Source organism: Neophocaena asiaeorientalis, unplaced genomic scaffold (assembly GCF_003031525.2).
Source record: "Neophocaena asiaeorientalis asiaeorientalis breed wild unplaced genomic scaffold, Neophocaena_asiaeorientalis_V1.1 scaffold216, whole genome shotgun sequence".
NCBI classification, from domain to species: domain Eukaryota; kingdom Metazoa; phylum Chordata; class Mammalia; order Artiodactyla; family Phocoenidae; genus Neophocaena; species Neophocaena asiaeorientalis.
Genome location: NW_020175825.1, coordinates 662,909 through 674,989, shown reverse-complemented (window position 1 = coordinate 674,989; position 12,081 = coordinate 662,909). Strand labels below are relative to the sequence as shown.

General features: G+C 34.3%; 1 protein-coding gene across 4 annotated transcripts in view; it reads right to left on the bottom strand.

The window, feature by feature from the left end:
- STRN3 (striatin 3) overlaps positions 1-11,974 on the bottom strand; it is a 55,294-nt gene extending 43,320 nt beyond the window's left edge. For 3 of the 4 annotated variants that reach the window (XM_024732662.1, XM_024732664.1, XM_024732665.1), the window contains exons 1-4: positions 11,875-11,974; positions 11,326-11,399; positions 6,310-6,391; positions 2,831-3,004 (exon numbers count right to left, since the gene is read on the bottom strand). In XM_024732662.1, the coding sequence (XP_024588430.1) occupies positions 2,831-3,004; positions 6,310-6,391; positions 11,326-11,399; positions 11,875-11,903 (359 nt within the window). In that variant the 5' untranslated portion in view covers positions 11,904-11,974. The remainder of the gene's footprint in view (positions 1-2,830; positions 3,005-6,309; positions 6,392-11,325; positions 11,400-11,874) is intronic. The other variant, XM_024732663.1, reaches the window with a different exon arrangement.
- Positions 11,975-12,081: the final 107 nt, after the last annotated feature.

Sequence of the window (12,081 nt, the reverse complement as noted above, 5' to 3'; positions counted from 1 at the left end):
ATTTTCGTATTTCTTAGGAATTTTCAAAGGCCCTGATCATAGCTGAACCATATACACCTACATTAGTACAGACTCGCAATATACAGCTATATTCATTAAGAAGGAAATCACATTGATTAAAAACAATTATTACCTAAATGTCTGTCGACGAATAAATGGATAAAGAAAATGTGGTAAATACATTCAATAATTATTCAGCCATAAAAAAGAAGGAAATCTTGTCATATGCTATGACACTGATGAACCTTGGGACATTATGTTAAGTGAAATAAGCCAGTCACACAAGGACAAATACTGTATTAATTCCACTTATATAAAGTATTCATATATTATATAAATATATATAAAGTATTTAAAGTAGTCACTTGTAGAAACAGAAAGTCAAATGGTGTTTGCCAGGGGCTGGGGGAAGGAGGAAATAGGGAGTTGCTATTCAATGGGTATGGCGTTTCAGTCATGAAAGAAGAAAATGTTCTAGAGAAGTGCTCTACAATATTGTGCTTACAGTTAACAACACTGCACCGTACACTTAAAATTTAAGACAGATCTCATGTTATGTGTTTTTTACCACAACAGAAAAAAAAAACTATTAAACTCTTAATCTTGCAAAGGGAAGAAGCTTTACAAGGAGAAGATACAGTCTGTTGTGGATTTTTAATTCAGATTCAGGTGTGATATAGTAAACTGTGTTCTTCTAAAGTAGTTATAAATCCTAAGAACTACTTAGCCTGGTTAGCTGACAAGTTTAGTTTAAAATAACATAGTAATATCCTTGCTTTTTCTCTAAAGCTATGAAAGCTCTATGATTCCTGAAATCCAGAGTAAAGAAAACAAGGGCTCTGTTAGATGTCAAATTGTTTTTATTAAAGAGACCTTATTTCTCAGAAATAAAACCTATAACTAAAGGCTTATGTTAACTTGAAAGTCTTTAAATAACTGCATGATGTCATAAAATGTATCTAAGGTATGAAACAATGCTAGTTTATAAACTGCACATATTATTAACTTCTTAAGCTCTACCCAAACTAATGAATTCATTTTGGTTTTTTCCACTCTCTTTTCTTTGTCGTTCCAACCTATGTAATTCAATGTAATATCTAATGGTAAAAAATGAAAAGAAAGTTCCATCTGCTTGACAGCTTGCATTTATCAAATCTGTACTATAATCAAAAGTGTATTTGGTAGACAGAAAACAAGTGTTAATGAGGATGTAGAGAAATTAGAATTCTTAAACATTTCTGATGGTAATGTAAAATAGTCCAGCCACTTTGGAAATGAGTTTGGAAATTCCTCAAAAAGGTAAACACAGAGTTACTGTATGACATAGCAATTCCACTCCTAGGTATAAACCCAAGAGACTTGAAAACATATGTCCACACCTGCGGACCAATGTTCAAAGTAGCATTATTCATTATTCCAAAATGTGGAACCAATCAACATGCCCATCAATTGGATAAGGAATGGATAAACAAAATGTGGTATATCCATAGAAAAGAATATTATTTGGCAGTAAGAAGAAATGAATTACTGACATATGCTATAACATGGATGAATCTTAAAAATATTACACTAAGTAAAAGAAGCTACTCACAGAATAACCATTTACATAAAATATCTAGAATAGGCACATCTATAGATACAGAAAGTATATTAATGGTTGCCCAGGGGTGGTGAGTGGGAGGAATATGGGAAAGAATGGGGAGTGGCAGCTAATGAGTACGAGGTTTCTTTATGGAGTAATGAAAATTTTCAAAACTTAGATTGTGGTGATGGCTGAACAACTCTGTGACTATCTTAAAAACTATTAAACTCATATACTTCAAGTGGGTGCACTTTATGGTATGTGAACTCTATCAATAAAGACATTAAAATTTTAAAGTATATCTGGTAGCTTTCTGAGTCCAAACACAATGCAAAGCCTTGTTTCTTTAACACTAGTGTCTAAACAACCATTACTATTCTAATTATATAGTAGTATAATTTATTGAAAACACTCTAACAAAAATTTAAAAATCAAGACATTAAAATAACTCTGAACTACATGAAATCACCCTCTAATTTTAATTTTGCACCTATTTCAGAACTACAGTCATTCTCTTCGCATCAAAACTTAAGATAAATAAATCTTTAAAAAAATTTATTTATTTGGCTACACCGGGTCTTAGTTGTGGCACGCGGGATCTTTATTGCCGCGTGCGAGATCTTCGTTGTGGCATGTGGGATCTAGTTCCTTGACCAGGGATAGAACCCAGGCCCCCTGCATTGGAAGCAGGAAGTCTTAACCACTGGACCACCAGGGAAGTCCCAAGATAAATAAATTTAATATATATTTTTAATAAATTTATTTTATTTTTGGCTGCGTTGGGTCTTCATTGCTGCATGCGGGCTTTCTCTAGTTGTGGCGAGCAGGGGCTACTCTTCGTTACGGTGCGTGGGCTTCTCATTGCGGTGCCTTCTCTTGTTGCAGAGCATGGGATCTAGGCATGTGGGCTTCAGTAGTTGTGGCACAGGGGCTCAGTAGTTGTGGCATACGGGCTTAGCTGCTCTGCGGCATGTGGGGTCTTCCCAGACCAGGGCTCGAACCCAGGTCCCCTGCACTGGGAGGTGGATTCTTAACCACCGTGCCACCAGGGAAGCCCCAAGATAAATAAATTTAAAAAGCACCTAAATAAAAAGTTTCTTTGTCCATGGTACCATTTGCAGGGCGGGGAGGAATCTTTAAATCTGAACTCTACATGCTTCGATAACTGTTAACAGCAATAACAAGAAGCTAAAGAAATTCACAATACCTGCTACATAAACAATGTTAACCTATAAGTATAGGTCATACCTTTTGATTTCTTGTCCTTTTTGCTTAGGAGATTCACCTCCATTCAGGATCTGTTCTAAATTCTTTGTCTCTACTGATCCATTTGGTTCTGAATTAGATAGTCCAAGTAATGATCTTACCCGCTGAGACCGTACATCTAATATTGTATCTGTGTAACCTACTTCCTGAAGATATCTATAAGAGAAAATTAAAAATATTAAATCCCACATATTGTTAACACATGCAATCTTGTCAAATCAAAATCACATCAAAGAATTTTAGAAAAATCCATAATCCTATAAAATTTACTCTTCCTTTGTCTCAATAACTTTCTTCTCTCTAGTTCCAGTTCTACAAAAAAAAAAAAAAAAGCCGATTACAAACCACAGTTTAATTTAAAAAGCATATAGATGGCTAACACTAATTAAGGGCCAATTATCCTGAAGCCTAAAAAGACCTAGAGCGTTAAAAAAACTTTTAGGAGTTGATGATATATATTACTTAAAAAAAAAAAATTCCAGAAAGTGGTAAAGGATGAACAGAAATAAACCTCAGAACAATGACATGCTACGTTTAAACCCTGGCTCTTAGCCAGAGGTTGATGGATAGATTAGTTCTCCTTCTAGGATCTAAGGTCTTATAGCAGTCCTACAGTCCCGCAGTTTTCAAACTTTCCTTGTTATCTAAACCAGGGTACCTAACAGAGGATCTAGGATGAGACTGAAAAAGAAGAAAGGGACTGAATCATGACATAAGTATAGATAATGGGTCATGAACGGCTTTGTGTGACAAATTTTAAAATTTCTTCCTAAAGTATTTGACAGGCTGAGGGAAGATGTTAAAAAGAAGCCTTTTTTGTTTCTTTTTATATGTTGCTGACAAAATAATAGAGGATTTTTAAGTGAAAGCTAAAGACAGGGAGACTGGTTAGGACACTAACACAGCAAGAATTAAAACTAGAGAAGAGGAGAAATGTGAGAAAAATAAAATATCTTAGTGACTTGGTACACAAGTAAATATGGCAGTAGAATAAAAGAAGATATAAGAATTTTGGAAATTTTTCAGGTTTCTAGCTGGGATGGTTGCATGGTGGTTCTACTGAATAAAATGAAGAATAAAGGGTCAGAATATGGTTTAGAGGGTACCTATCAAATAATCAAGTAGTATCTATGAAAGTGGTAGCATTTATTAGGCACAATGGTAAGAAGGTCAAAAGCTCAGAAGGGACTGGACTGGGTGTACAGATTTGGGAGTCATTAGTGTTTGGAGATATTTGAAGCCATGGATTTAAATGAAGTTACCCAGAGAAAAAGCATAAGTAAAAACAAAACCTGGGGACACAAACATCTAAAAGGCTGGAAGAATAAGAAACTCAAAGGAAAATTAAAAGAAAGAACTTGAGAAATGAGGGTAAAAAAAGCAGAGAGTAGTTTCATGAAAGTAAGAAAAACAGAGTTTCAAAAAGAAATGAAGAGTTAATGTCAAATATTTCCAAAAGATCAATATGAACAAAAAGGTTCTCATAAATGTTTGTGGTAGAAGCTTCAGGGGAATATCAAAATGGAAAACAAACTAGACAGTTGAGAAATGAATGAGGAAGACTATGGAGATAAACTACTGTTACAGAAAAATGAGAAGAGACACAATATAAAGCCAGGCAATGGGATTAGGCATTTATGAGAGAAATACTGTGCAACTGATTTCTCTATAGCCGTCATACTCTTCTAAAAAACGCGATCCTCTTTTGAGGAAAAAAACTCCCACCACACTCTAGCCATGTGGTCTAAAAGAACTGTCAAGATCTTAAACAACCCAGGTAAAAATAACTTACTCGTGGGCAGTTATTTGATCAAGTCAAGACAAATCCAATCCTCAGAAATTATTCTGACTAAATTAAGGGATCCCCTGCCACCTGGAGAAAAGTGGTTTTCAGTAGAAAATAAAACTGATACACAGAGGAGTAGAACACCAGAGAATAAGAACATATCCTGGGTGTTTCCAGTCCCTGAGAAATCTTCAGTGATACACTAGCTCTTAAGTTTCTAACACTCAGTTAATCAGCACTTCCCTCAACTCTGCTAGCTATCCCAGCATCCTTCCAGACAGTAATCTGTTTTTGAAGTTTGTTTGAGTTTTAGTCACTAACTGTCCAGATTGATAAATACTTCTTTGAATGGAACATTAGAAACTGAGATGATGAATATGAGGTTTAAATACATTTTCAGAAAGGAAAGCAAAAAGTGAAGACAGTTCTCACCTGATAGCCTTCATGCTTTCAGTGAAGTAGAGCTTGAGGTGCTCTAATGAGAGTAAGGGAGAATGGGCTGAGATGTGGTAAAAGTTCAGAATATCCACTGAGGGCAATGGGAGCAGATGACCAGGGATATGGAAAAAGGCTCTATGCAATGTTTGGACAGGAAACCGTGAATGTGTAATGGCATTCACACAATTCTGTGATTTTTCTCTAAGAATTAATTAGAAACAGAAGCAATAAACAGTAAGACTCATTAGGGCTGGGATACTGCAGGTAGGTATAGTAAAATGACTGGTGGTGGGGGTAAGGAGTGGGCAGCAGGAAAGTTAAGGGTACCAGCAAAAGGGTAAAGGATCATGGGGTCTAAGTGGAAGCTAGGGAAACAACAAAAAGAAACAACAAAAAAACCCCACCGCCAAAAAAAAAAAATTAAACCAACAATAGGTAAAGGAGATAAGGGAAATGAAACAGTCAAGGATCTAAAGATCAAAGTAAGGTCACAGGACAAATAACATGGGAACTGGAGTAAGAAAAGTGGAATATGATCAAGGAATATTCCAGAGGTAGGGCAGTTCTAGGTTATAACAAGATCAAGGGTCTGACCACACTTCACTGGGTTACTGAAGTGATGGTAAAGATGTCTAGAGTTGAGAAAGTTGAATTACCTAACATTTCAGTAGTACGCAAGTACCAAAGTTTTCAAAATACAAGGGAAAAGAATGAATAGATAAGACAATAATATTTGCCACCTAAGTACTTCTAATACGGCAAAGAATTCAAACATCAAAAAGGTTCCTCGAAAAAAAAAGCTTCCTCAAAGATTCAAGTAGAAGCAGGATTTAGCAAGCCACTTCTGAAAAGTTTCTGATAACCAGTTAAATTGCTTCTCTAAGCCAGTCACAATCTCACTTAAAACCAAATATGTAAATTTTCCAGTGATGGAAATGAGAATGTCTATAAGTATGAACTCCCTATTTTTGTTCTGGTCTTCAAGACATCTAGTCTTTATGACATCCTACTCCACAAATAAGAAAAAAAACATCATTCTGAGAAATGTTTAGAGAAACATTCAGAGGAAACAAAACTTTAAAAAGATCCAAGCATCTAACAAAACAAAAAAGAAGCAATATGAAAACTATACACATTGTCCCATTATCATTAAATAATTTTCACTTGCAAAGTGACTGAATAGAAGCACTTTCATACCTAGATCCTTAAAGAAAGGTGAAAATGAACCATTACTCACTGTCTTAACAGCTGTCTGCCCTGCTTCCACGTTAACTGGCTATTCTGAGGTGCTGTGGGAGCCTCTGTGTCTTTGGTTTCTTCTAAAATTAACAGTAACAACAACAACAACAAAAACAAGACAAGTTTCATACACGTTATTTCAACTCCTGATAATACTGCCGAAGTTCTTTTAAAGTCCCACAAGAATATACCAAAATATTTTATAAAGGATAGAAGAAAATTAACTTTTATTGAGTGTTTACTGTGGGTCACTCATTTAAAGTGTGTTTATCCTGACAGTCCAAACACTTAGGCACCACCCTCCTTGTTTTATTACAAGTGATTTAAAAATCAAAAGCCCAGGCTTTGAAATGAAATTTTATTGAAATCAATTTTTTTAACTACCAGAATTCTGCTGTTGAATGCTTTTGAAATTAAAAAGTGATATTTACTATTTATATAAACTTTTCAAAATCAACATTGTTTAGAAATTAGATATATTTTTATAAAACTAGTGAATAACTTAGAGTCTGTATCAGTAGACTCTAAGGCTACATACAAGACTCTATACAGTCGATTTCATTTTTAGAACTAAAAGTTAGACCAGAAAACAGTTTTTACTATATGTAAAAAGTCGTATTTTATTCTCCGGTAACAAAGTGTATGCATTAAAAAAGAGTTTAATAAACAGTATAACTTCAGATGAGTTAAGCTCTCAACAAGTATATCCACAGTGATATTTAAAACTATTCATTGGCACTAATGATACAGAAATATTTTCCTGCAATTTCCCATTATAAAAATTATGATATAGCAAAGAATATAGGGCCATAGAAGACAAGCCCTATGTTGAGAACTCTTACCATGGCTTACAGTCATTAGGCTCCTAGACTCCTCAGAGTCACATGAACAAACAGTTATTGGTAGCAATTCAAATATTCTCTGCAGGTATTACTTCTCTAACCTTAACAATCCGTTATTAATATCTTCTCATTCTTCCCCTGCACGTAGAAACATCTATAATTTCCAGAAATAATTATCTCATTCTAATAGCCCCCATTTTTTATTTACAACTTTTTCTATTTATACCATTTTGCCTATTTTTAAATCACATATAACACATAATTAACTGGCCAAAAAAATACATTTAAAAAAAAGAAATACAAATTGCCCCAAATCCTATCACCAACAGTGTTAGTACTTGAGATTTTATCATTCCATATTTTCCATCTGAAAATAACATCAGCTTCTCCCCTCCTTAAATTAAAAAAAAAAAAAAAGTCAAAGTGTGTGTACTGCACTACAAGCTGCTTTCAATACTTAATGTATCTTGAACATTCTATGGCAATAAATATAGATTAACATCATATAAAATAATTATAGGGGCTTCCCTGGTGGCGCAGTGGTTGAGAGCCCGCCTACCGATGCAGGGGACACGTGTTCGTGCCCCGGTCCGGGAGGATCCCACATGCCGCTGAGTGGCTGGGCCCATGAGCCATGGCCGCGGGGCCTGCGCGTCTGGAGCCTGTGCTCCGCAGCGGGAGGGGCCACAACAGTGAGAGGCCCGCGTACCGCAAAAAAAAAAAAATTATATAATCTACAGAAGGTATATACCTATTTAATTTAACCAGTTCCCTAATGTTGAAATGTTTCCATTTTTCACTATTATAAATAATGTTGGTAAAAATATTCTTGAAGTACATCCTAAGCGTACAGCTCAATGAATTTTTAACACACCCATGTAACCAGTACCTAAATGAAGAAATAAAATGTCATCAGCACCCCCAAAAACTTTCATCGTGCCCTTTCCCAAGTTTAACTAGATATTCCTAAAAGAATATTAACACTATCCTGATTTCTAAACACTAGGTTAATTTTTGAATGAAATATATATGAAATCATTTCTATCAATTTTCAATTTTATGTGATCCACATAAAATTTAGTTATAGTTTATTCACTTTTGGTTATAGCTTAGTCTAGTTATAGTTTATTCACTTTTTTTTTTGCTAAACAGCATTTCCTTACACTAAAAATCACAATGTATTTGTCTATTCTATTGGTGAAGAACATGTGAATTGCTTCCAGTTTTTTGCTATTAAAAGTAATGATACTATGAACATTCTTATACAAGCCTTGTGATGAACATTTTAAGGAGTGGAATTACTGGGCCACGGGGCACACGCTATGTTCCCTTTAGCAATACAGTTATCCCACGCTTTTCGAAAGCTCTCTTTAGGCCACCTCGCTTTTATGAAAGACCTACATTTAGTACCTGTTTTCGCTAGCCTAACTGAAAAAATTCAGAGAGAATTTTCACTCTTTATGAAAAAAGGTGAAAAGAAAAAATAGCCTTCAGCATTTGTTTTGCAGTGAACTGTTACAGTGGCAGCACGCACCCCCAAGCAGCGAGAGAGGCACCACCAAGCTCCGTAACAAGCCCATAGCTTTGAACTGTGTCTATTATCATCTGTGCTTTATCTTGATCTATTTTGTGCATCATTAGCAAGATGTGTCCAAAGGTAAATTGCATCTTTGTTTTATGTCATTTTGGCTTATGAACAGGAATGCTCTACTTTGGGATACTGGGGGAAACTTGTACTGACAAATCACTTTCAGAGCAGTTTTATCAAACTAGAATTCCAACACCAGAAGGTGTGCAAATCCTGGTTGATCCACATCCTCAGCAACACATGACATTTTCTCTTTTTCATTTTCACATTGTGGTAGGTGTCTAATTGTACTGTGCTGTGGTTTTAAGTTGTATTTCCTCAAATAAGTTGTATAAGCTAATACATTTGAGCATCGTTTCGTATGTTTATTGGCCATTTGGATATCCTCTTTTAATTGGTGGCTTTTCAAGTCTTTTACCCATATGTCTACTGTTGTAGATTTTTTCCCTTAAATGTAGGGAAATAGGAGCTGTTTACAGATTTGGATACACCCCCTTTTATAGAGTTAAGTTTAGGATATATATACTGGTATTACTAAGACAAGGGTATAAAAACACACATACCTTGTACTTCTTTCATAACAGTATTTCGTACGTTTTCTCTTTTTTACATTTTGATTTATTTTAAGTATATAAAAGGCAACACTGATTCATTTAATGTTTATTTCTTTCTATACTTTGATGTAAATAACTTTATCTCATTGTTTGCATGGTGTATTTTTGCCCATTCCTTTGTTTGTTTTCCACTAAACATCCTGAGTAGTTTTTCTACATCAGTAAAAATAATCTACTTTATTATTATTGTTTCCTATAAATAAAATACTTGGTTGTTATTTTATTCTTCAATTTAAGGAAGTTTTAATAGTTAAGTTTATATAGCTAAAAACAGACTTGTTTTTCTCTCATTTTAGCTGGGGGCAGGAGAGATTACATGCTAATGATTTTCCTTTATACCAACTTGTACCAAGACCAGTTAGCCAATTCCGACTCTAGTTCCAGGAACAGTGGGGCTGTTCCTCACATTTATACAGACCAAGTTAGGGGGACAGTCCTCAAGTTATACTAAGTGGGGAATTCCCTGGTGGTCCAGTGGTTAGGACTCAGCACTTTCACTGCTGTAGCCCGGGTTCAATACCTGGTCTGGGAACTAAGATCCTGCAAGCCATGTGGAGCAGCCAAAAAAAAAAAAAGTGATTATTTTCTGAATATTCTAGCCATATTAGAAAAAAATGAGTTAAAGAAAAGCTATGAAGACATCAGGTTTTCTCTATGGTGAAACCACTGTACTCTCTCTAACTATAATGGGACTGCTGCAGTAAACATGCCCCAAAATATACAGGCCTTCCATCTTTTTATCATTTATTATAGCTTTTCCAAGGAGAAGACCATAATATTGCCCCCTGGCATCTGAGTCTTCGTAACCACTTAAAAGCTAGATCAAAGGAAACCTATGCCACTCCTATCTTGGTCTCTTAATTTTATATATGACAACTAGGAAGATACGGTTGTGGTGCTAAAATTGGTAAGTGGAGAAGACCTAAGAATAAATCAACTGCAGGTTGTACATATAGGGTGTTTCTGCCAAGTTTTAAGTACTTGATGTTAAACCAAAATCAATTAGCTAAATTTTAAAAATTTACTGTAACATTTAACTTAAAAAAAAATCCCTATTTGTTTTATTTTCCCTACCATGTATGCTTTGATTTTATTAGGAATGGAAACAACTATACAAGGAGAAGAAAAATTGTATATCAAAATAAAGACACATTTTTTTCCTTATCTTAGTAACCAGCAGCCAAGAACAGTATAGAATTCAATTTGCCTGCACCATCAAACTGTGTATATAAATGGGTTCTACATATACCTCAGAAATAGAATATTGCAGTAATATTCCCAAATATTATATAACATAAATCAAAATATTCTTTCCTTATTAAACTTTTAGATTACTCAAATTGTAATCATATGGAACCCTAAATTAACACTAAACTGTTATAGCCTTTTCCTATATCCAGCCCTCTCTTCCTGCATAACTGTTCATCAGATACTACTCTCACACTCACTACTTTAGTAAACAGCAAGGCCAATTGGAGATAATGTTTTCCTTCTCTTATCCTTATCTGGCTGCCTCCGTAGTTTCCAAATTCAAATTTGCAATTTCTTTATGAGTTAATCACAGCTTCTCTAGAAAAAAAAAAACTTTTTAATAATACAAAATTAAGCTTATATAGACTTGGATAAGAATTGCCTACAGGTGGTACAAAGAGTTACTCATTACCTTCCACTTCTAATGACAACCAAAAATACACCCAGTTTTACACAGGTTTCAAAACAAGAAAAATAAGAGAACCTCGGGATTATGTAGATGACACTATTGATACTTACTTTTATTTATTTATTATTTTTCCCCAAATTCTAGACAGTATTATAATAGGCAACCAACTAACTAACTGATGCTTTCAAAGCAAAATGGGGGTAAAGAGAACATGTTTGTTACATAAAAATGAGCTTAAACCAGTTTTTCTTGCATGGGGTGTGTGTGGGGGTGGGGGGGGTGGGGAGATTAACAGAAGAATCAAGTTTACCTGATTCAAAGGTTGGCATTTTCAAATCACCTTGGTTCAGTTCTGTGCCGTATTTTAATTTGTGATATTTTGCCCTGAAAATTTAATAATAAATTGTTGAAAGAAAAACAATTTTTTTTTCCTTTTCTACATAGGCAAGTAACTAACTACTGGTATATATTTCTCCAATGACAAATAAAGCATAATATGAATGTCTGTTTCTTTAAACTTTACTTGCAAAAGAAGTTGGAGAAAAACAATATACTGGATGTAAAAGAAAAAAAATAAGATAAATTGCCCAACTAAAATATACACCCAAGTAAAGATAAATTTTTCCTAATCTGTAAAACAGAAAAAACTTGGACTCTATAATAAAAGATATTATTTCAATTTAAAGATTTTAATCTTTTTTTCTTTTCCTATATAAGAATCAAATCAAAATATCATCCTGTATTTTGGGCAAATCTTTGTATCTTTCAAAAGGCGTTAAATACACTGTATAACAATACATAAAGAGAATAATATTGTTCTACTTTATTTTATTCATATAAGAAAATGAGGGACACATACCTTTCTTGTTTTAATGCATATTCTAACATCTTTATTCTTCTTACTAAATCCTTCTTCAAGTTTTCTTGACCTTTTCTTTCTCCTTGCAAAAATGCTATCCGGGCCTAAAAATACAAAAAGTTCATTTATTTTCATTTTTTTCTTAACTATACATAGGAAATTGAAAAAAGGAAAACAATAAATGTAAAATTCTGCCCTTTTATTCAT